We start from the raw sequence: 26820 nt of genomic DNA on the forward strand, positions 1-26820 counted from the left end.
CACAGGGGTTCAAGGGCTCATGCAACTGAAGAAATTTTCATTTCCAAAGATAAAATCATCCATCTGAGCACAATGACAACTATATGGTGGTGCATGAGCTATAATTATATAAGGAAAAAAGTTATCATGGTACTGTCTCCTTGCTGTTTGCCAAGATCCACATTTCATCCACTGCACAAGAGATTTTTGCAGCTTCCCTTAAAACAAATTTGATGCATTTTGGGCCAGAAGCTTTTCTTTGCCTTTATGCACACAGCCTGGAACACAAGGTTGAGATCCCAATTATGAGAACTACACATAAACAGAAGTGGACTAAAAATGACATCTCTCCCTACCCTCTAATTCTCAGCTTTGGCCACTTTTCTACATGGGAATACTCCAGCTGCCACCAGGAAACGCCCCAGAAATCTCAAAACCATTCATTTATCGACTGTTCTGTGTCCAGCTAGGACAGAACTACACATCAGATCTGCTTCATTATTTTGCATTACTTTTGGATTGACTTATTTGACTGATCCTCTTGACAATGTATAAAGCCATACCATGATTTCCTTCTCAAATTACCAAACAATTAATGCCAATTCATACTAAACAATTCAAGAAAAATTCTTTCTGAAAATGAGTGACTTTGGCTAACTTGGACTCAGAGGTTTGTGGAAAAACAATGCTGAAAAAAGCTGTGCAACACTACAGGTATCACCAGAAGAGTATCTCAGGTTAGCAAAGAAAAACAAAACAAAAATGCAGTCGCCTTTGGTTGACAGAAATAAAATGCATTATTTAGTACTAATTAAGTGAAAGCCAAAGCATTTTTATGATATTATTTTATCCATAGCTGCATGGCAAATTTTAGTGCATCTTTTCTGAGCAAGACTGACAGGTTACACACCGAAGTAAATGTACTGAAGACATTAATGTCACTTTAAAGCAACTCAAGTTTTGATGCTCTCATATTTCTGTTGTACTGCAGTGACTAGGAAGCACTGCCTTATTTTTAAAGAATAAGAAAATTAAAATCATCTTTACCAGATCAGCCTCCCACAGAACCCCCCGGCACCTGGCACCGGGTCTGGCGCCAGGCAGTTTGTATGAAGATGTCATTGCACCTTTGCATGAAGATGTTATTGCACTTTGTATGAAGATGTTACTGCACCTTTGCCGTTCTAATGGCCAATTATGACTCTATTAGTGCTCCCTGGCAGTTCATCTGCTCCTGCACAGGCCGGGGGGCTCGCGGCCGGACCTCTGATCCTCCCTTTCCGCTCCAGCGCGCGCTCGGCGCAGCTGCTGCCATCTCCAGACACCGCTGCCTTCCCCACATCACTACACCTGACCTCACAGCAACTTGCTAAGGAAATACCTGCCTAATGGCACTGCCACTGCAGCTCCTTCTGCGCTCGCACCGGCGCTGCAAATTAGAGACAACAGGATAAATCTATGACCAGCTCGCCAGACACTTCATTAAATCACTGTTCCCTTGCCTTGTAGAGCACTAATAGAATCACAGCCCTCGTTAGCTACTGAATAAAAGATCAATCACATTCTTTGAGAGCTCTTGCTACCAGCTTCCAGAGGAAACAAGAAAAAAAAAAAAAAAAAAGAGACATATTTAGGATCATCAGTACGATTCTGAATGGCCTCACTGCAAGTTGGTTAAATTACCTTTTCCACAACTGACTCTGGCTGCAATACTCTGAGGAACTTGTTAAGTCTGCTTTCAAAAGCTGCTATCTAATATATGACTACCAGGCCCTGGTCAAAAGTTCATAATGTGCATATGTAAAAAGGTACTAAATTGCCTGAGGGCTAAAACCAGAGGAGTTTAATTGCAGCAAAATGCTGAAAATGGTCTGTTGAGGGTCTTTCTATTGGGATACTGCTGGCACTAGCTGATTGAAGTACAGCACATAAAAGCCTTACAACAATATTTCCTTAAATGCAGCTGAAACTGCGAGCACTTGCTAGTGCATATATGGTGTGCCGAGAGGCAAAAATAAAAAAAGAGAACCTACCCTAAAACAAACAAAGATTTAAGGATTGATATAATTCATAATTCAAAAGCGTGTGGATAAAAGGAAGAATTAAACAACAATCAGTATCTGTCAGTATAAATCATGTTATAGGCTCCACGTTATGGTGGGAAATGTAAGTACGTATGTAAATATATTTTAATTGGCAGCCATTAAGATGCACTGCAATGAAAACTGGGAAACAGCTTCCATCAATCTATTAATGACCACACTTGGAAACCTCAGAAACAGTCACCTATGAGACTGAAGATTCCCCCTGAAATCCAATGATTTGTTTGTAGTAATTTGAGAATTATTTCTCTAGCTATTGACATGATGGGGAGGGAGGGGAGAAATAAGGAAAAAATAAAGCATTTTTATCTGACTCCATTCAAAATATACTTTTTTCTGTTGAAAAAGAAAATCACAACATAAATGTTTAAGAAAAAATGGTATTCATCTGAAAACTCAGAATAAGCAGCAAATTCTTCACTTAATTCTGTACATTTGATTACCCCAAATAAAGTTATTTTTCTATCAGCATTATTTCAGCTGTTTGCACAGTGAACACAAGCAAAATATTTTTCCTTCTGTGTAGGCATTTATGAACATGTTGCCTGAGAATTTGGATTTTAGCCACTGGCTGCCAGCAGAAAAAAAACAAGTAGTGAATATCTTAAAATTTTGCTTTTTTTGTAGAAAACTCCATTATTTACTCCTCAATATTTTTGTTACTATCTCAGGCAAAAGTTACAATTGCAAACATTAAAATGGTCATTGTGAAAGATTTCTCAACTCTTTCTAAATTTTATTTTTACCTTCTGAAAACCACATTTACACATGGTTAAGGCAGGAAATGACATCAGGTCAGTGTAACAGTGCCTTTACATAGATTTAAGTAGCAATGTTTTCTGCAGCCCAGATTTTGTTCATCGACAATACTTGTTGTATTTGGGCATGTCATGGCTGAGAAAATTAATCCACAGCTTTTCATAAAGGTTTTCATTTAAATGTCTATAAAATGTTCTAAAGTAGCTCATCTAGTATTCTTAAAGACATTAAATGGTCCAGGCAGTTTTTTATTTGTATTTGAATGAATATCATGTAGTAGATAAAGCAGCCTTTAACCAGGTATTACTGGTAAAGGGGGAAATGAGAGCGCTGACTTTGCCATTTCCAGTTGGCATCAGTTAAGCACAGCAAAACCACAGTCCTGGACACAACCCAGAGAAAAGGGAACAACACAGACAAAAACATGAGAATCAGCAAAGACTTCAAACCAGCTCAAGAGACCTCCACTCCCAGTCCTGCAAAAGCCACAATGCAATATTCTGCAGTGGCTTCACTGACTGTCTCCACAGCAAGGCAAAATCACCTCTTCAGATACAACACTTATCAGACAAGCTTCATTTTACAACATCAAAAATGCCCAGGACACCACAAAGTTTCAAAAGTAAATAATGCCAATGAAAATTGGTAATTCATTTACCTCACCTACACAGAGGAAGGCAGAAGTTTGGAAAACCAGGGCTGTAACACAACAGCATTTACCCCAATACACATTGTGAAAATGAAAGCAAATGAAGAAGATGGAACAAGCTTTCATTTTTTCACTGCTGACATTCAGTGCTGACACTCACAGAGTAAGGAAGCCATCCAAATAAGTTCAGAATATATGCCTGGGAAGGAATCACAAAAATCTCCCAAAGCATTGAGACACAACAGACCACAAACATTTCAGCAGAGATGGTGGAAGCAAATAGACTGACTTCATTCCAGGTCTAAGTCTCCATTTCAGGTCTGGATAACCCTTTCCTTCCAGCTTCTGACCACTACAATATCATTAATTGATGGATGTATCTGCCAGCAGAAGGGAACAGAAGCAGGAGAGCAAAGGTTTTTTTTCTTATAATGCTAGTGAACAGCAATGACCACAATTTGGCCCATTCACATTTCATTTCCAACCATAAACACGATTTCAGAGGAACAGATTAGCAGTTAGACTGCATTTACAGGAATCTTTGCTGGGGACAGTGACAAAACTTTGAGATGAGGGTTCTGTCCCTTCCTAGCAGCAGAAAAAGCCCCAAGCAGTGCTCAGCTTTGCTGGCCACGGGTAGACACCCAGAGTACTTGATTTTCCAAGACAAGCAATGATCTGTATTGTGTTCCAGGGAGCCTGACTTTAGCTGAAGACCATTTAAAACACCACATTACTGATTATGGAATAAGCACATATGTAATTCAATAATGATAAATTTCACCTCATCACCAAAGTAAGCTCAGCTGTTGTTTCAATAAAAAGACATTCTATATGAAAATGTTTCCTTTAGAAATGCAGAGCCAAAAGGGAGACAAATATATATCACAAGTGGAACTGACAGCTTTGTTGATACTTTCTGCCATAATGCCTTTAAAAGTTGAAAATTCACATACATTTCTCGTCAAGGGAATGGAAGAAGTCAGCACATCATTTTTTCTCACAAAATCACCACTTTTGGTGTAAAAGCTACACCAAGAGAGAGGCTCACTTCGTACATAGTAGTTCATCAAATGCAAGCAATGTAATTCATTCAGCTCAGGTAACACCTTGTTCCTTGAACTGGTTAAATTACTTCCATTTACTCATGATATCTTGACCAACAAAAATAAATTTATTTCCCAGAAAACCCTTATTTTAGTGTTACTATGCTTGAAAAAAAAAAGCAGAATGGTCACCACAGTGATTCATAAGAGGAAACAGGAAAGGACTTTTCAGATGCTCACCTTGCTGATATTTGGGACCTTTGCCTTGGTAACCTGTAATAAAAAAGGGAATTCCTTTCCTCCAGAGGCAGGAAACAGCTCTGCCATGGGAAGCCTGACTCTCAGTTGTATCATTGTGCAGATCATGCCACTGCTCCATAATTAATACTGTTAGATAACCACACTATTTGGGATGGGATGAGCTACTTGATGTGAGTAGACAATCAGATTCTAAATGACACTGTAATAAATTCATTATCATAAAAAATTGCCAAGATGGTTGCTTTACTTGAAGTGCTAAATTAGTTTTCTTGCACTGGTGGTATTCATCATAATGCAAGTTTGACAATTCAGGACAACAATTTAATAGTAATGCTGTTCAGTGGAAAGAAATTGTGTTTACAATTTTCTCACAAAATAAAAAAACCCTAATTGTATTCATTAATAGATTAGAGTGAGAGACAAGGTAATTCTGAGAAAAATACCTATATTCAAGAGTGTTGAACTTAAGTGAAAAATTTAATCCTAGTATTTCCAAGTATGCTTGGAAATACTTATTCTTATGCTCTAGCTTGTTAAATTGAAGTGTTCTTCAGGGTTTTTTGCATAATAGTAGGTACAACATTCAATCAAAAATCAGTGCTAAGTGCCAGTTCAGCACAAGGATTTTCAAACCCATTCCTTTCACAGCAAGCCTGGTGCTCAACACTTGAGCAAATGCTTCCATATCCAGTTAGGAGTCTCACAGTTATTGCATGTGCACACCCAGCTATGAGAAAGTAAAGAAATGAGAAATGCTGTGACCAAACACTAAAAATGAGCTCACAGTACATTTCAACTCTTACACTGCTCAACTCCATTTTTTGGAAAAAATACCTCCATTTTTGAAAATATCAGCCCTTAAGACAGCATTGCTGGAAGAGATGGAAATCCACAGAACTGACAAGTCAATCTTGCATGTTTGGGACAAATAGATCTTGTTTTCAAAACAAGCAATTCCCTCCACATATCACAAGATACTTTATTTTTATTTAAGATGCAACATCCAACATGGTTATCTTTATCTTATTTCAAGGTGATGCTTTTGCAATTAATAAAATTCCTCAACTACCCTATATAGATTTTTTTTGGCATGCAATGAAGACTGTGCTACATCCACAGTGATACTTAATAACTGCAAAAACATGTTGTCACTAAAATAATGGATGGAATTTGACTATGTTGTTTATATTTACTGACATCCTCCTTGCTAAAATAGGATTGATGCTACTACTCTAACAACTTCCCAGAAACAGCAGAATAAAGAGGTTGGAAAATCCAAATGACTCAAGTATTCCAAGTCTCAAAAGAAACTTTAAAAAATAAGTAAATCCAGAAATTCTCTGATTACAAATGCTTATACAGATTACTGCAAAACTACTAAATCTTGTATCATTTGGGGTGCACTTTTACACTGAATTAATCACAATGGATTGGTTCATTATTATTATTACCTTCCTTCTGAAGGGAATGAGTGCAAATCTGCTACTTTTTCACAAGAAAATCACACAATCCCAGGTCATCTAACACATACCAGAACACAGAATCATTTCAGTATTTCAACTGCCAAATGGATTCAAGTCCGGTTTTTGCCAAATATTTTTCCATTCTAAAATTTGATTCTTGAATCAGATAGATAGATATTTAAACAACTCTTAAAATCATTAATTCTACTTTCTTCTGTTTCATATAAAACCGTAGTGAGAAACTGCAGACTTTAAGAGAGTAGGTTAAGAAAATGAAGAGTACAGGCAGGGCAGCACATCCTCTCCCACTGGAATTGGCAACAAAACCAACACAAAATTAAGGAAAACATTTTGGTTTCATTAATTTTTCTGGAGCATATATTTCCTTTTCTTCTCTTTATTTAGAAACACACAAGCCCTCTCCTAGAATGGAGGCACAGATACAATAAAATAACTAGGACTGCACTCGAAAGTAGTTGAGGATTTGACCAGTATCTAACTCAATCTTTTCAATAATTCTCAGAGTAATTTACAATGGAAGCTACTGAGGTACAAAATGCCAGTGAATACCCAGTGGAAAAATTGAACAGGGTCCCTAAAAAGTCCCATCAAGCCACAGACTTCTTTCCCTCTACATGGAAATATGGACAGTACTTCAAGCTGGGCAAGGAACACCCTCCAAGTTTGAGTCTTGGCTTTAGGAAGAAAAAAAAGGAATTTACCACACTGATATCTGTAACACCAAAAAAAAAAAAAGAAACAAAAACCCAGCACACAACACCAAAAACAACAAAACCATCCCAGTAAATTCCCCCATATCTTCCTCAGAAGAAAAAAAAAAAAGATATCTATATGTACACAATAAACTTTGGAATAGAAACTGACAGGAATTAGAAACGCTATTAGCATCACAGTGGGAAACCTCCCAAAAGCCTAGAAATATTCATATTTCTGTACATAGACATACATTTTCAATAGTTTTCCTGGAAGGAAGTTTTTAGGAATGTTAATTCAGTTATGCAGTTCTGTCCAGGGAATGCCAACATGATGATAAATGACATGTCACACAGTAAAAAACAAACAGATGAATCTTTTTTTCAGGAAACAGACTCTTATTGTTCACCTATTCAGGAATATGAACTATATTAAAGACTCAAGTATATTTTTCACCTCTATAGATTGGTAGATATGTAGGTACATACACACATATATATATACACATATGTAAAAATAGTAAGAATATTGAAAAAACATTATGTAGCACTCTGCATTTGATATACTTTATTATTTTTGGATCTTGCAAATATACTTTTTTAATGACTTTTCTCTAAAAGAAGGGACTTTCTAGCTCATATTACTTGGACGCTGGTGCTGTTTACTCTTCCATCTTTTTTGTAAAGTCAGAAGAGATTTCCCTGAGAACTTCAAATAAATAAGATATCCAGCTGCACAAACACTATACATTCTGTTAGATTACTTTGGCTTCCTAAGGAATATTTGACTTTCTGTGGATGTAAATGATTAAAGAGAATCCATCATCTGAAACTGATTGGTGAACTGTTTAAAGTGGTATGGCACCTCTTCAAAGATGATAGAGTGAGAAATGAAAAGACCATGGTACAATAAAGCATCTCAGATATCCAAGAGATTCTAGGAAAATAAGGTAACTAAGCACTGCATCCCTCAATTAAGAAATAGCATTTTAATTATAGTTCCCTAACACAGGATCTACACTACATTCTTTTTTAAAAAATAATAAATTCATATTTCATCTATGCTACCCAGGGCCAACAAAAGCTTGGGGTTTCAGGAACATCTATCCATTCATAAATAGAAACTTGAAAAAAGAAATGTGAGGAAAGATAAACCATGTTCTAGAATCCACAAAATTTATTTTGCTCTGTGAGTTATGATCACAAAATGACACGGACTAACAACATTCAATTATGTAATTTCATTACTTTTACCATTTACCATTTTAATTTTGGGCTCAGGATTTTAACTTTAGGGGTCAAAGAAATGAAAACTAACCATCATCCAAAAATATTTCCTCTGCTGAACTTCAGATGTGTAGATCATCATTACACCCAGCTTCTCTGGGCAATCTGTGCCAGGGCCTCCCCACCCTCACAGGGAAACAAACCTGCCTTTTTTCAGTTTGGAGCCATTCCCCTTGTCCTGCTCCTCCATATCCTTGGAAAAAAGTCCCTTTCGAGCTCCCTTGGGGCTCCTTTAGGTACTGCAAGTTCTAGGGACTCCTCCTCCCCAGGATGAACAGCCCCCAAAAAAGACATTCTAGGGATTATTTTTCTGTAAACATGATTCAAAACTCATTGCTAGTTAAAAAATCTCAAATATTCAGTGACGAAGTTTGAGTATCTTTCTAGAATGCAACAGTTCACTGGATCATCATACAAGAACCACAGCACAATGACTTTGCTTTGGTTACATGTGGTATAAAACATCAAGGACCAAATATTCCCTGCCTTGCAGCCCACATATTTGACAAAGCATTCTGAAATTCTGCAAGGACCTGGTGGGGAGAGGAAAAAATTCCTTATTTTCTCCACGAAATTACAAGACAAAAATCAGAGTTGGTTCTCAAACAGCCATGGGGCCATGCTGGACACAGAAATTCCCTGGCCCCTGAGCACCATTGTGGTCACTGCAGTCCTGACCTGCTCACTTTGGCACAAGGATAAGTTTCCATAGAGACTTTTCCATCCCTGTGCTGTAGGTTACAGGGGACAAATTTAATTTGCCCTTATATTTCATGCTACATTTATTTTAGCAGCAAGTTAAAGTATGTATCAGTTAAATGTAAGTTTGATAATAAACTAGTTTTTATTACATTTTATTGCTGGGTAGGACACACAAAATGATCAACAACTGCTTTGGAGGCGTCTCTTCACAATCCTGTTACAACAAATCAAAATGTTCTTCCACATAAGCCTTTTTACCCAATTCAGTCAATTTTAAATAGGAGTTCTGTGCAAGAAAGCACAAGTTATCAGGGTTCAATAAAATAACAGTCCCTCCATGGTACTGGAGGTAAGGTCTACAAACCTGCTAAAAAAGAGCTGTGGCTGAGCATCACTTGCACATTTACACTTCAGGCATTAATCCATAAACCAGGAGAACTGCCCATGTGATTTATTCACTCTCTACAAGTGCTAATATCCAGTATGTGCCTATTTCCCTTACACTCTCCCATCCTCTTTCACTTCCTGCCCAGAACTCAATCTGAGAAAAGAAACTGCCATTCTGATCAAACCTGAACTGTGAGGCTCTTCCAAAATGAGCTGCCTCTTGCTTTCCAGGAAACCCCCATGCATTTTCAGCAGTGTCTTAAGGAAGGAAAGAGAGGCCAAATTCTGTGCTGGAACAGGCTCATACCCACCCTGCCCAGGCTGCTCTGGGGCTGGACAGGCACAGCTGAGGGCAGAATTTGGCCTGAACTGTGAATTCACAACTGGAAGCCAACATCAACTCAACACAGCCCACACAGATCTTTGGACAGCAAAAAAATGTTTGCTTGGAGAGGAAATTCTATCCCCAGCTCTAAGGGTAATTCCAGCTTCTTCAGCAAAGGACAGGGGAGAAAGCAAAAAGGTGATGAGGCTGCAGAGCCTCTTTTGGGGTTTTATCAAAAGCAAACAGATGTGATCATTAGGTTGCAGTCACTGCTGTAGATGCAGATTGATTTCTTGCCAGAATAACATTTCTGAGTTGATGTTAGATGTGCATGGAAATCATGACATGGAATTTAAATTTAGACATGGAATTTATATTTAGACACTTGGAACTTATGGCAAAAGCAGAGCCAGTGAAGCCATTGTAGGCACTGGGGTTTGATCCTGCCAGTGTGAACACTGCAGCACAGGGCTACTGCCTCAAACACCCCTGGGAAAATATCCCAGTGAACAGAATTCATTGGTTTAGATAAAAATTAGGCATTCAGAAGACTTTTGGACCCTTAGAAATATTCCTTAAAATTTTCAACAGCAATATATTAAATACAAATTCCAGTTCTGGAAAGTTACTGTCTTTGGGGGAGGACAGAGAAATCAAAGAGCACTTCAAGCATCAGTCTCTTACATAGTGAACAATTAGTGGCAGAGTTGTCTTACTACTTCTATCTGCTTTTAAAAGTTACAAGTTCAGCTTTTATAAATGTAATTTATCTCAGCAACAGAACCAATGTTTTACTCCCAACCATTAAAAGGGGGTAACACATCTGCTAGAACGCCAGCACAATGGCTGGCTTTGCACTGCAACAGGAAATGTAACCCAATAGTCTCAGAACTTCCCCAAACCCCAGCCATTTCTTAATGTGAAAGGATTTGAAAATGCAGCTCACTGAAACATCTGTTAAGCTCTTGCTACTCTAACACATGATATTCTTTCTGCTCTGTTACCTGCCAACAAAAATATTTGGGTCTATGTAAGACTATCACAAGTGTGTGATAATGGCACTCTGCTTATAATTTTATATGCCCTTGTACACTGAAAATCACCTGGGGGTGACACCAGATACCACACTCAGTGTAAGCTTGAAACTTACAATAAATATACTTAACTTTGGTCTTGTATGTAAAGAATGAAAAATCAGATGGGTTCTGAATGACTAGCATTTATCTAAAACAAAAAAAGCCAACTCAAACTTTTCTCAAGTCAGTTTTTGAAGACAGAGGGAGAGAAAGAGTAAAAGAGGTAGAAAGAAAAAACCCAAAACCCTAGAGCCTTCAATCAAACCAGCTAAATTTAAGCATGGCCTACACAGTTACTTTCAGAGCTTCTCTTCCAATTTTTTTTACAGTAGCCACTTGTTTCAATTGACCTTTGATTATCATCTAAGCATCTCCAACTTACTGTGTAACTATTTAGTGGTAAATAAAAAAGGGCCCTTTTGACATTAGTAGAGCTACTTCAATAATAAAATGGTAATTCATTTGCAACTATTTCCTTTTCCAAAATACTTCTTCTAAATTTCTGTGTAGAAATCCTCATGGACTTTACATTTTAACAGGAAAGAAAAGAATAATCTTCAGTTTCCATTGCACTACTTCCAACTACTACCTGGATACCACAATAATACAAAAAGGTCTTAGAATCAGGTATGTGTAACTGCAGTTTCTGTGTGTGTATATATATTTATATATATATTTTATATATATTATATATATTAAATTATGTATATTTTTATATATTATATATTTTATATATATTTTATATATTAGACTCCAGGAGCCCAATAGATCAGGACATAGCAAACAGTTTCAAAGTGGCTCCAGGAAGAATTGGCCTCTCCACACACCAAAATGCTGCAGCAGCTGAAGCCACAGCCCCAGAGACCAAAACAGGTCCAGGCATCTCTTTGTGGCTCCTTGTCTGGGCTGCCCAACCCCTCCTCTCTCCACACAACCTTGTCTCCAATCTCAGCTCCAGGGATGGGCCCAGCCCAGCTGGAGCTGCTCTAAATGCTGCTGCATCATGCTGCATTGTGCAATGCAGACATCCTTGGAAAGCTCAGGGACGAGCAGCTCACACCTTGGGACTGCAGCTGTAAAGCTTTGAGATCTCTCCCAACGTTCTGGCCAAAACACCCATCTGAACTCCTGCCTCAGAAACACAGAAAGGAAACCCAGGAAAAGATCCCCAGCAAAGTCTATTCCAGGTTGATAACAGCACAATCCCTAAAAAAGAAGCAGCAGCAGCAAATTATTTGCTCCCTACAAGACTTAAAATAGAAACTCTTCCACTGATGATGATGAGAATTTCAGCTCAGCTTGTTTGCATACCCAGGAAGGGGCACTTTTCTAGTTTTACTGGCTGTTGAAACATTGGTAGAGTTCAGGGGAATGTAATTCACATCAGAATATGAGTTGCAAAACTGATGCTTACCCCCAGCCCCTATCCTCCATCATGACATTCAAATAACCTCAGTGAAATACAAACATGAAGGACTTAACAGAAGTGATTTGGGTTGGACCAGAGTGCACTGTTATTCAGTCCTGTATTGTGTATTCTTTTATATCTAATACCCATTAATAGACACCTTAAAAATCTATCAATTCTTTTAAAGAATTCAAAATTAACATCAGTGTTTTATTTTGTTCCTTAGAGGATAAGATTCCCCAAGCAACAAACACAAAAGGTTCCCTTTGTGAAAATATGTCAGAGTAAATAAAACCAACAATTCATAAACATCCACAGACTGGATCCTTTTCACAGGATTTTGATAACATTCACTCACACATTCTCAGGAGAATGTAAGAATTTGTTTTACAAACAATCCCTAAAACAGCAGAGACATGGTTTTATAGGTCCTGGTCAAAAAAAACATGCTGTTGAAAGATATTATTACTCGCCCCAAGGTGCCAGAGCACTCACATATCAATCTTGTGGACATAAATAGGCTTTGCATATGTACAGGCTGCAAAATGCAGCCAGAGGTTGGAGGTGTGAGGGCTCTCCTGACTGACACTTGGTCAGCACTGGAGTGTTTTTATTTTTGCTCCACAGGTCTTACTGAAGATCCAATATTTTTCTTTTATGGACACGAAATCAGATTTTTAAACACCTCTGTTTTCCACACACGTCATCCCACTATAAATTAAGATTCTGCAGGGGTATGGATCTTTGCATTTCCCTGATTCATAGAAGCAAACATTCAAAGGAGACTCCTTCTCCCTGCTCCTCTTTTTGGGAACAACCTTCTTGGTCAGTGAAAAAGGAATAAAAAAGAGTCTATAAGGTTAAAGGAAGCCAGTTCTCAATGAAATAAATGCCATTCTCTGCCTAAAAAATACTTTGGACTCCTTATAAATAATTGGCTCAGAGGTTCAAAGGATCAGAGTAACCCCTCCAAGTGCTGGAGGTGCTGCAAATTCTTACATAATAAAGACTCATAACCTTGGCAATGGAAGCACTGCAAAGCCTTTCATTATGTCATGGTTCCAGTCCAAAATCCAATGGAGACAAATAGAAAACACCCATTGTCTTCAGCACTTTGTGAGAATCAAGAAAATTGTTGGGTTGTTGCTTTTTTTTAAATATGAATGAAGGTGCTTTTACCACTGAAAGCACTTTCCCTCAGCCATTAATAATGTCTGGAGTATCTTTTCTAACTAGGGCATCTGTTTACATAAAAAATGCAGTCAACATATTCCACTTTAAAACCAAAGCCATTTTTTTGATGTTTATGTATCCTGAGCACAGAAATAACTCTAAATATCCCACACCTAAGACATAGGATCCACTTAATCACAGCGAAAATCATATATGCAAACATATATGCACTCCATCTTAGAAGGTTCCTTAACAGAAGACTGACAAAACAAATCTTGAGTGGTTGAAGAATCCTCTTCTAGAGCAGAGTCTTGGCATGATTTTTGCCATTAAAACCAGGATCATGATTATAAAAGGCAAGAGGTAGATACAAACAGCTGGATTTTCACAACTCTTCTGCCCCAATTAGAAAAAAATGAAGACGCACAAAATATTTTAAGGCATTTACTTACCATGGACTTGGTGAAAGGTCGAGCCAAGGTGAAGAGCAGTGTGTAGAGCCACCAGCTGCGGTGAATGGAGGAATACATCATATTTCCAGGGTGCACTGAGTTGGAGGTGACCCCGTGGGGAGACAGGCGCCGGTTCAGCTCGTTGGAGAACAGGATATTGCAGAGCTTGGAGCGGTTGTAGGCCAACATCGCCCAATATTCCTTCTTGGATGGAGAAAGCAGGCTGAAATCCAGCTTTCCAGAGGAGTCTTTAATTTCTGTAAATCTGAGAAACAGTAAATATGCCTTAGATACCCCAGAGTTAATTTCATTCTCATTAAGAACAATATAAAATGTAGACAAGAGAGTAGATCCTGGCCAGAACCAACATAAAACAGCAGCTTATTTAGCAGCTGAAAGCATCTACTGAAAATTGCCTGAGACCCAAGGAACAGTCCCATATAATACGGCAGTAAAATTATTGGATCATTATAAACAGCAAACAATAAACAAAAACAACTCAGAAAACACTTCGATGGTTTAAAGACATTGTATGTAACTTACAGATCACTTTATTTTAAATTTAAAAAAAAAACCACCAAAACAGATTTTGCCATATATCCATAAAAACATGATCAGCTATGAGGAAATAACGCAGGATAAAATAACTCTGCACTAAAAGCAGAGCAACCCAGCATCTTTTCCCCTTCTTCCCATCCCCTGATCATTTCATCCAGTGCTCACACACTTGCATTTAAGTGTTCAAGTAACTATGGATGAGTCTCACTGCCTCTTAAGCTCTTTTTTAGATTAAAAATTGATGAATATAAAGGGGTTATAACCTTGGTAACTTGCCATCAATAGTCTTATATGTTTAAAAGATAAATGTAAACAAAGCCAAAATGAGCTCTGGCAGAGCATAATGTTTTTAAGTATACCCATGGCATGGCTGAACACAAATCAAAGTAACTAGTTGACGTTTTTTAATTGGGTCTGACAGAGTCATTAAACACCAGCTGTTTGTTATTAAAAAAAAAGGAAAGAAACAAAGTAGTGAATGTTCTAAAGACATTTAGATGAAGAAAAGGAAATTTCCATAAAGAATTTCTTCTCCCAGTTCTTATTATTCCATTTATTAATTTAGTGGTATATCTTAATATTAGAAAATAATACGACATTTAGTTACAGATCTGTGTTTCATTCAGAGGAGCTACTAAAATAAAAAGGATTTAGCAAGCTCTTTTTAATACTCAGTTTTCAGAATCAGCTGGGGAGAACAAGGATAAACATAATTATAGTACACACTAGAAAAATGTTTTAAAATGTCTTTACTAATTTTGCATCTCATGCCCAGAAATGAAGAGATCAGCTGGAATTTCTACATTCATTCTGTGAGCAGAATTATAATATGCTCAGAGAAAAGCAATACAGTATTTGAACTCGAGAGGAATCCAGGATGTTCTGTGTCTTGCACAATTAGCCCTTCAATTTCAACAACAAAATTTCTCTTTCATAATTTTCAGTTAGATAAAATACACTTCTGAAATTAGGAGGACTATTCTGGGAGGAATTTCCTATATTTGTTCCACAAGTAACCACTTATGACACCAAAAATAATCTATAAATACAACTCTGTGTGTTACTGTATAAAGGAAACACGGTGGCATATTTTGAGTCCAGTCCTGAAAATGTGCTTATGTGAGCCAATCTCAGTGAATTCGGGGGAATAAGGGCTGTACAATCAAATTAACAACACAGAAATAAAGACAGAAGGAAAGTCAAACTACTTATTATTCTGATTTTAATATGATGTGCCTAAAGTACCCAAAAGCTTAATTTAAACAGAATTCATTTATGCTAAATCCAGAGAAGTAACTAGAAATGAACAAAGAACCAAAGAGGCAAATAAATATTTTGCCTTGGAGCAGTGCAGGATAGCATTTTCTGCAAACATGGGACTTAATTTTTCCCCTAACAGGGGGTCTTGACTCCAGCAAAAGGATCCAGTCAAGGTTTATGGAAGTAATTAGATACCAACACTTCTGTTTTACGACATGGTTTAAGGCTCAGAGTTCTCAAGTAGGTCAGAAAGAACGACCACCTAATAATACCTAACTAACTCCTTACATAAACTTCTTCCCATTAAGCAGACTGGGGGTGGAAAAGAACAGTTATTTACAATGATCAGTCCAAGCGATAAGATAACCTGCAAGACATTACTCGGACTCCTTAGAAAAAGGGAAATTTACTAGTTGTGTTAATTGTTTTATTCAAACACAGACGGTTACTTATTTCCTTATGGGCTTCTGTCAACCTTGGCCGATCTCTCTGACTTTGCAATGAGCACTTTCAAAATGTTGTCAAAATCACAGATAAAGATGTCCAGAGATGAGAGCCCTGGTTACACACAGCACTTAATGCAGTGAAAAACAAAGATGTCATTTAAAATACTACCAGAGATACAAACTTACAAGGGGGAACAAGCAGCTGACAATTCAACATAATCTCCCATTAAATAACAGCTCATTTATACATATCCCATTGTGCCCTCCACATCTGGCAAGTGATTGGAGTTGGCAGATTTATTTCTAGAGCTATCTCTCCTGCCCTGCAGTAGCTGCCCTCACTCCTAACAGGACTCTGCTACTTGCTTGCACAAACCTGGTGTGATTTGCAAAGATAAGGATGTCCAGATTTTGTTACCACCTAATTACTAGACATTTCATGTCTTTTAACAGTGGGGAGGATTATTACTGGCATTTTCTATTGCTTCCTTTCATTTCAGCCATCATAAATTTAAAATGGCAAAAGTAAATCTATCTGCAGTGTGTCATTTATACCATAAGCCCCTGTGTTTGGAAGTGATAAAGGTTTCAGCCCGACCCTTGGCTGGTCTCTCTCTACCAGGTCCCTGGGGTTACATTTTATGGAAACATGATTAAAAAAAATAAGCTTCATTCTGGGTCACTAAAACATTTCAGAAATATGAAGACAGGAGGAAAAAAAAAAAGCACTCTCACATTCTTCCTTTTAGTTTGCTAGAGCTGCTACACACGACCAAAAGTGAAATAGAAATCAACAGTAATGTTTAAAGCTAGATGTTATAGGCTTAATCCTGCAGTCCTTGAACTAAATCAGCAAGGACTAAGTGGTTTGTGCCCAGTAAAATTCAGAACTGGGGCATTCATTTTGCACAAGGAACTTTATTTAAACCAAAACCATCTTTTCAGTTATTAACACAAAAACATGAGCACATCTGAAACAAAGCAAACCTCATCAACGTCTTTTTTACCAATTGTACTTTTCCTCGCAGTAGAAAAGATGAGCATCTAACATTTTAATTAAAAAATTTACCAAAAGAGGCATAGCCAGATTTGTAATATGTATTAACTACATTACTTCCCATTTTACAATTATATAGCTAATGTCTACATTGAATTCCCTAATTTCTCATTATAAAACAACTGGATTTCATCTAGCTGTTTTTAATTGCATTGTTTCTCCTGCTAAAATATCTGCACATTCTTCTTGCTAAGATGTTGAAGTTGTTGAATGACAAATCAATATAGGTCATGCCATTCAGATTTAATCAATTATTATTCCATCTCCTCACAAAATCAATGAGCGGTCTGAAACGCAGCGAAAATCTGCATTCACACAAAGAATGATCAAAAAAATATCTACATACTGTTATAAAAGTAGAACATGCTTCATCCAGCAACAGAGCCAGATCCAGAAACATCCACAGGCATTAGTAATGCTTCTATTTTTAAAAAGATTATTCAAAGGCAAATGCTTGAGAGCAAGGACCTCCATTTTCAGAAACTCCTGTGGTTCTGCCCCAACTGTTTCATGTTTTAAGGATTAAAGATTCCAGCAAAACCAAAGCTCACATTCACCAACCTGTGGGACTCAGAGGACACCACCACAACCCTGGCAGGAGATGACTGGCGCAGAACATCTTCCAGAAGCTGGACAAGGTAGAAATGTCCCAGGTGGTTCACCTGGAAGGTGGACTCCAGGCCATCCTCTGTCAGGGACCAGGGAACACCAAACACGGCAGCGTTGCAGATCAGCATGTGCAGGGGCCTGGAAAAACCAGAAGAGGACAAAGAAATCTCAGTTAAATAAGTGTAATTATTTACACCTGTGTGAACAGGGCGCAGGTGTGAGGGATTTGGCTGGCTGCTTTCTGTGGGAAGGAGCTGATTCCAGGTGGTTCCAGCAGCCCCACTCAGGGTCCAGCTGAGCCCCACAGTGACACATCCTAGGAGAAAGGGTACAGAATAAAAGGCAAAATGCCACACAGTACTGTCACTGCTCTCCCAATTGGGAAATTGTCTCCATCTGGAGCATTCAGAAAAGAAACTTTTCCTGGGGGACAAGCAACTCCTACAACTTTCTTGAATGGGGTACATGACACCTGCACAATTGGTAGGGGACAAGTGATTAAGAAATGAAGACACAATGCAAAAGGGCACATGTACACATTTTATCCTTCTGCAGCTAATGAGGTATGCTGTTAAAAAATGCAAGACTGAGATGGAAAAATAAAACATTCTCCAGAAGCTGTATTCTTTGGTGGAAAATCTATACACAATACATATGAGGTCCTTGAAACAGAATCCTTCCTCACTGGAATCATCTAACCCAGTTTAAATACAAATGCCATGATAAAGGAACTTGAAATGAAAAGGTGAGATTCTACCAAACTGAGCTAGAAAAGAACCTAGGCTGGCACATACCTCTCTCATTCACAAAACAGGTCCAGAAAACTTCAAATTCCTTGAGGTCTCCAGTGTAATCTCAGGATACTGCACCTTGCATCCTTCCCAACCTCCACAGCAAGATCAAGGACAAACGCCCTTTCTGTTCTTTCTTGTCTTTTTCCAAACCCTTATGAAACACAGCAAAGTCTCTGGTCCTCAGACCTCAGATGGATCTGCATTTGCTAGATTGCATCATCTCTGAGCAAACCTTGGCACTGACAGCATGTTCTTGTCCTTGAGTCAGAGCCTGATGCAGCAGAGCTCAGCAAGCTCTACCTGAGCTCAGAGCCTCAGGTTGGAGAGCCTGCAGCTGCCATCCCTCACCCTGGTATATTTAATTTGGAAAAGTCACACAAAATAATGACAGCCAAAAATTCCTGCACTAACACTTGGGATGTCCTAAGACCAGAATATTAAGATCTGTCACATTTGTTTAGCCTATTCCATCCTATTATATCTTTACTGCAATCCCATGAGACAGAATCAACACGCAACATAAACTCTAATTCTGAAAGTAATAAATGAAGCATAGTTAGGAAAAATAACTGCTTGCCCTCTGTCCTTCTCAAGTGCCTCCTCACAGCCCTACACACACAGACAGAGTCAGAACCTTTCCCCACAGGACTGAAGGACATGTGTTCTGCAACTCTGAGCATCTGCAGAAGGAATTCTGGAAAATAATGTGAAGCATGAAGCCCCAGGTTGTCAAACAAACCTAAGTAATTATATTCCTTCAGGCATGTTTGAAAGCATCAGATTTTGATAGCTCAGTTTTCAAAAAAAAAACATTTCAGGGGGAATCAAACACACCTTAGCTGAATACGGAAAGAAATGCAGAAGGATGGAGAGTAGGCTGTATTTCCTTATTAAAATAAATTTAATCTTCCAGCCAGTTGGGATGTTACCAGTGTAGTGTGCTTCAATGAGAAGTTAATCTATTATCTGTTCCTTTGCCAGCTTGGAAAGTTTTAACCAAAAGCTCCAGAAGCAGAGAGTGAAACATCTGTGCACTCTGAGAGCTCAGTGTCTGAAGCGCTGGATTCCTGATTTGCCTTTTTGCAGTGACTCCCATACACACAATATCTGTGCACACATACTGCATCCACAAAAGAAACTGAAGATAAACAGGGACTGTCTTTAAAAAGGCAAAGTTTCTGTTTCTGTTCAAACCAAAAGGCAAAAAAAAAAGGCAGCTCTTTGATCCTTGCAGCCTCACTCAACATACACAAGCAGGATATTCACTGAGTTGTGCAGGATCATGTTCTTTAGAAGGTAACAGATCTTTTGAGGCACTTTTATCAAAATTATTTAAACCAGAGTTCATTTTGCCTCTTTTGAGATGCATCTGCCAAGAGGAAAACAAAGCTGCTTGAAGCTTGAGAGGGCATGGAACTTTGGGTGATTCATCACCTCTTATGAGACTTTATGAAAAGCTCCAGCAAGAAGTAATTTACAGATTTGTACATCTGCTGGGAAAAAAGGAACAACTTTCTCCAACACAGATGCAATTTTTGGTATAAGAGCCTCCTGTATGAGAACTGCAGCACAATAATGCACCAGCAATACCAAAAATACCATCACCATTCCTTCAAAAAAAAACCACTTTTAAAAAGATCATCCTTCTATTTGATAATTTTAACGTGTACTAGGAAGTAACAAATCACTGACAGAAAAGATTCACATATTCTACTTATCCAAACTGTAAATCCTTCATTATTAGTAATCACACAATAACTACCAGAAGGGAAATACACACACTATTCCTAAATCTGTCAGCTCAATTAATTAAAAAGAATATTCTAGAACTATAAAATGATAAAATGTAGTCATTTTTTAATTTTAGGTAATTTAATTGGATTTTATAAAAGAAATAAAATTATGCTTCAGTCCATTTTATGAGATTTCAAAGTCCATTTCTCTTTTTTTCAAAGTAAAAGTAATTCTAATTTGAGAGACTGTAAAATTAACATTATTTACAATATTTTACTTTAAAAATTCTGCGAAGTAGGAAAATAAATATAAAAACATATTAAACAGTTATCATAGTGAAAATTTTGTATCAGACTCCCTTTTAGAAATCCTTTATTTTTTAATTAGCACTAGTGGTTTTAAATACTAAATAAAAAAGGATTTTTTTTCCTAGATAACTCTACAGAAAAGAAACCTAAAGGTTTGCATGAATAGCCACTGATGTTGTGCTTCATTTCAGCTCAGAAAAAAGCCACCTCTCAGATTTGGATCCACGTCCATTAAGCTATCGGTGTCTCTCGTCAGACTGCTAACAAAGGTCCAATTACTGAAAATTGTCATCTGAGTTTTTGTGACCCAGCCATTTGCACACCAGGAAATGAATGAGATTACCTGGGTAACAGCCACTGTGCAGTTATGAATTTCAGCCACAGATGACAGATTCTAATCTCAGTGGTGCACAGCTCTGTGTCACTGAACATATCATTATGCAGGGACAAAAGTTTTAAGATACGTGACAATTCACACCACACATCTGGCACTGCAGCTTTGCTTTATGACAGGAGTATTTTTAAGTGATAGCAGAACTATGACCTTGATTTCACAAGTTCATTAAAAACATTGCTGCAATCTGCATGAGGCTTCCTCCTGAGGAAAAAAAAAATCCCCCTTCAGTTTAAAATAGTTTGTAATTCTACATCAAAGGCACAGCAAAGGCCAACAAAGGAAGTCAGCAGCAAAGGAAATTTTCCATAGTGTTTACTCCTGGTATTGACCAGTGCTCCCTCTAACCATGGCACCCACGAGGTATTTTTGGAAATATTACAGCTAGGACCCTGCAGAGTGTTATGAAAATTTGTCTGTGTCTCCTTAAAATGTCTTCAGGCAGTGACTTACACCCCACCAAGAGAGCTAATGTGGGATATCAATGCCATTTAGGTGGGCACTGGGACCTGAACGTGATCTGCTCCATTATTTAGTGGAATAGTATATACTACTTAAAGTAAATACTACTTAAAGTAGTACATACTACTTTTATTTCAGGTAGTCACTGCTTCTTGAGCCTCAGGAACACACTGCTCCAACTGCAGGGCACCCAGCAATCCCAGAAACCCCTCACCATGCTGGTAACTGTGCCTACAACTTACTGAAAGTTTAAAAGCATGTAGAATCAGCCAGGACAATCTTAAATGTGAATACCTGAGCTGAAATGCAGCTAATATTCTGTGCACTTCACAAAGCCTGTGATACTTCACTAACCTTTGCACTGGGGAAGTCATTCACATCTCACATGCTGTGCACAATTCACCATTAGAAGCAACTAAGCAATCCAACTCCTCTGCACTATTTGAAAATACAGTAAGTGAATACATTAGAGAGATACAGAAATTAAATTGTTGCTATAAATCAGTAAGTTATGAAATTTAATAATCAATTTGTTAGCACCTGATGTAAAGCTGTGATCTGTCAGCAGCCTCCCAAGCTGGCTGTGTGCAGCAGTGGATATTTCCAAGGGAATTAATTACTGATGATTTGCAAAGGTAAGAATAATATTTTTCAACAAATGTAGCCTGTGCACTAGGAGGTTAAACAAACACCACCAAAATGTCAACAGAGTTCTTGGCTTTGGTGTTCTCCCATTTCAAACGCAATGAAATAGTTAACCAGAGAGTATGCACAGGGAATACTTTCAAATCTTCCCATGAAGCAGAATGTCACACCATCTGGGGCACTTCTCAAGTGATTTGAAAAGTTCACACCGTTTGGAATTACACAGAAATTCAACAGAAAAGGCCTCACCATATCCCCAAAGTCCCATAAGCAACTGTAGGCCTCTGTCACGGCCAGTAAAGAAGGCAGAGCTGTGACTTCTCTTCCACAAAGAAGCAAAGTCACAGCCCACCAAACTTTTCCACCCCATAACCCTGAACACCCAGGCTGCTTTCTCTGAAAGTGAGAAAGTTGTGCTTCTTTCCATGAGGGAGTGCCTAGACACACAAAGGGAATATCCAACAGGCAAGGGAGGCTTATGGCTCTCCAGAAAATGGGTAAATTAAACAACCATCTCCAGAAATCCCTCTCAGTTTACAAACAGTACTGACAGGAAACCAAGCAACAAGAAAATCACTAAGTCAGGGCTCAGACAGCAGCAGGAAAACTCAGAACCATGTATAATCTAATACTGACACAAAAATATTTAAATGTTTACTGGTTAAATGTAAAAGGAAAAAAAAAAACCACTGCTTAACTCAATAATTTTAAGAAACAAAATGCTTAATGCCTAACTTCCCTTTTTTATAAAAATATTGGCTAAAAGGTCAGCAACAATGCCCTTATTGCCAACTGGCAGCTGACAGAAATGTGGATCCTTGTCAGACAGGCTTCATTTTAAGGCAAGCCTCTAACACAGGACTCAGAGCCCTGATGGATGACCTCCTGTTAGAAGCAAGGAAAATTCCCTGCAATTCATCCTACTGGATTTCTCTCCAGGATTTGACACTGTTGATCAGCAAATACTTTTGCCCCACTTCTAAGAGATTAATGGGAGTGGACTGAAGCAGTTCTGATTCTTCCTTCATAACACATCCATGGGAATTGCTTCGAGCAGCTGCTCCTGTGCCTTCCCAATACATCATCTGCATTCTGCATAGAGGTCAACATCCCTCAATCATTACTCATTACCTCTCTAGAAGCTTCAGTGTACAATTTCATAAATGTTTGGAGAAGGAACACAGGTCTCAACTGATTTGGAACTAAACAAAAAGCATCCATTAGTCATGGTTTTCCCTTTATTATTTTTTCTTACATATACGGTGACGGGACAACTACCAAAATAACCCCACATCATCCTGCACCTTCAGAAATTAATAAGAGACAACAGCAATGAAAATATCCAGAATCTGGTAATTTTCATTCAGCAGCCCACCTAAGGACACTTGCTGCTTCAAAGTGCATCTCGTTCAAATTCTGTTAGAAAATCATTATTTACACACATTCACATGTAGTCACAAAAAAGCATAAGCCAGACCTAAAGAAATATTCAGTTTTGTAATAACCACAGAATGATTTTTTTTGTTTCTGCATGTACTTCTAAATATACAAATTTTGTTTGCACACAATAAGGAATTGTTAGAAAAAGAAAGCTACAACCCACAAAAAAAAAAAAAAGGTAAATTACTACTTTTGTTACATATTTGTAATATTTTCACTTGAAAACAGCTAAACCCTTGGAAAATGTTGTTGGGACTACAGTTGATCATTCAAAGACTAAAACGCCTCATTTTGAGCATTTAATTTGCCAATGACTCTTCCCTGTTTTGCCCAGAGATTATAGAGCTGTAGCAGAATTCACACACAGCCCTACAGCAGCTGTGTGCTGCCATTCAGACCTGAAAGATTCCATGCTGTGATGGAAATTAATGTACTTTGACATCCTCTGGGATTTTGGGGAACAGCTAATAAAGAAATACAACCTTTTCAGTCTATTACACAAATTTTTGGATTCTAAGATCCATGGCCAGTCTCAGCCCTGCAGTGAGCCTTCCCTACCCAAGTTGCAGAAGACTCTGCCTTCTGTGTTTTAATTATCTCCCCTAGAAAGCATTTAACTAAATAGACTAAATATATTTTAATGTATATATAATTAAACATTCTGGCCTGATAATTCAGAATTTTTAGAAGGCAACATCAATTAAACACACAGAGCTTCTCAAAACTCATTAATCCATAATGCTCAAAGATCCTTGGTATATTTGTGACAGAATATGTTTTAATCAGTTATTAATCATATTAATCATACATATTTTTCTTATTTAGATGCTCAAAACAGCTTTCACAGCTGGTGCATCTTGTGTAAGTTTTTTAGGAAAACAGAGCCCCAAGCCATCTTAGACTCATGCTGGATTTAGGCACAGAGATGCCTCAAAATGGCACCAGTACAACCAGGGAGCAGAAAGTCCCTGGAGAGTTTTCAAGGTTTCTTCATTAGGGCAGAATAAAGTGAGTGCAAAGTGTCCAAAGACAAGGGGCAGGTTTGGAAATTTTGGACAGCACAGTTGTAGTCATAAAGCTATGCAACAAACATCAAAAAAAATCTTTTTGTTAGTAATGTGTAAAAAGCACTTCATCATTTTTTGTAGAGGCAACTGTGTGTAAAGTTGGTGAAGTAATATGGACTTTAAAAAAAAATTAGATATTCTGAGGGCAAAGGTATTTCCACAACAGAGCAGACGAAAGGAAAGGTGATCTGATGAAAACATCAGGATCTTTGCCTCTAGGAAAAGGAGGAAGGACTAAAGATTCTGAGATTTTTGATTTTTCATTTATAAAGTACTGGAAATAAGTTTTGGATCCACATGGCTTGACACACGCTACCACAAAGGAGTAATTGTGTACAAGAGCTTAAAAACAGAAGAAAGAAGAAAAAGAAAAACTATTTATGCAGAAAACCAATCCCTAGGCTTTAATAAGGCACAACATCACCACAAAGAGAAAAAAATAGTTTTACTCTAATATTATTATGTATGTTTCAAATGTAGTCAGCCTTTGATCTTATTTAAATTTAAGATATGTGCTGTCTGCAACAGTAACTTCTGAACCATGCATGTTTCTTAATTCAATGTGGGTATTTTTTGATATCTCAAAACGCACAATGTTGTCCAGAAGTTTGTGCCTTGGTGGCACTGCCAGGTTGCCAACCACACTCTAAGCTGAGAAAACAAATGTAAAATTTCAACTGTCACTAATTTAATTCACAGAAAGTCATTCTATTAATGGCAAAGAGTTAACAGAGTTGTACAGTGACATAAAGTATGTTCAGGCTTGGAAAGACAATAAGCAGTGGCAACAATCATCTTTGATAGAGATACATTGACAACCATTAAACATATTAGCATAATGGCATCACTGATAATTCATCTAAATCATATATTCATTTTTTCCAGAAATTTTAAGTTATATTTGTAACAATTTGCTAAGCAGATCCTATTTTTACATATGTATTCCCAGGTATGCATAGAATTTAACACACAGTATCTATGATTTAATTGTCATTCAATTGGAATTAAAAAAACACACCTGCAATATGTCAGTTATAATAAGGAAATACAGAAAAATCATATTCTGGATTGACTTTTCATCAGGCTCCAAAATCTTAATTGCACCTGCAAGGTTCCAGCACACTTGTGCCTGCAGCATGAAAAATGAATGCAGTTACAGAGTCTGGGGCCTCAGCTGAGGAAGCCAGCTGAAAACCTGGCCCACTCCATTTTGGGTCTGGTTAGGAAAATCAAGAGACTAAACTTCCAAATGGAGAACCATAACTCATAACTGCTGTCTTTTCTATTTTTCTACACACATCATTAGTGAATTAACTGTTAGCAGATGCCAATTCTTACCACCAAAAAAAAAAAAATCTTTCTTTAAAGTATAGGAAAGTAACTGCAGTGAAGATCTACATCTGGAAGTCCTGCATAATTGTAAATTTCTCCTAACAATTCAGAAAATTCCAAGCAGTAGCTATTGGCAAACATTGTTTCATGTCTTTGGACTAATTCAAGATTTTTCAGGATAACTTCAGCTTTTTTCTCTCAAACATTGAGAACATTAAATTAAAGCCTTACTGTTTGGCAGAAGATAACTTTAATTCAAACCAAGTGGCACCATGCACCACTGAAAAGTACAAGTGCACATCAAATTTCATCTGTAACTTTCCTGCTCACTCCTGCCTGCTGTTTTGATCATGGAAGCTTTTTTATGGTGAGGTCCAGGCAAATGCCAGGACACCACAGCTGTAGATATTGGCAACAGGTCCCAATATCTGGACCTGGGAGTTTTAGAACTGAAACATCAGTGCTGTCCCTCAGTTAAAGTATGCAGGTTTCAGCCAAGTATGGGATGACCAAATTAGAATTAAAAATCCAAGTGCCACATCCACAAGTCTCCACTGCTACACAAACACCAATTCCACAGACCCTGAGCCACCCAACACTGACCCTGACTGAATTCCAGTGCTGTGTTCTATACAATCACAGGAGGGCTGTAATTTTATCTGTAAGGGGGATTGATACCAACCATGATTCCTCACATCATGCCCACTCAATGAATAGCAGATTCAATTCTGTGTTTCTTAGTTCCAAAACACTAATATGAAAGATTGGTTGGTCTGCCTCTGCCAGCTGCACAGAAATCAGCTCATGCCAAATCCATCTTAGCCCAGAACATTATTATAAACAGATCATTTGTTTGACTTTCCATAACAGAGACATTCAATGAACTGCCTGAGCTGGAAACCAGCAGAGGGGAAAGATTTGATATATATAAA

General features: G+C 37.8%; 1 protein-coding gene across 4 annotated transcripts in view; it reads right to left on the reverse strand.

The window, feature by feature from the left end:
- The window catches only part of WWOX (WW domain containing oxidoreductase), a 474241-nt gene that overhangs the window by 351028 nt on the left and 96393 nt on the right, over positions 1 to 26820 (reverse strand). For all 4 annotated transcript variants that reach the window (XM_074550819.1, XM_074550821.1, XM_074550820.1 and 1 more), the window contains exons 7-8: positions 17665 to 17850; positions 13783 to 14047 (exon numbers count right to left, since the gene is read on the reverse strand). In XM_074550819.1, the coding sequence (XP_074406920.1) occupies positions 13783 to 14047; positions 17665 to 17850 (451 nt within the window). The remainder of the gene's footprint in view (positions 1 to 13782; positions 14048 to 17664; positions 17851 to 26820) is intronic.

The sequence above is a fragment of the Zonotrichia albicollis genome, chromosome 13, assembly GCF_047830755.1.
Source record: "Zonotrichia albicollis isolate bZonAlb1 chromosome 13, bZonAlb1.hap1, whole genome shotgun sequence".
Lineage (NCBI taxonomy): Eukaryota > Metazoa > Chordata > Aves > Passeriformes > Passerellidae > Zonotrichia > Zonotrichia albicollis.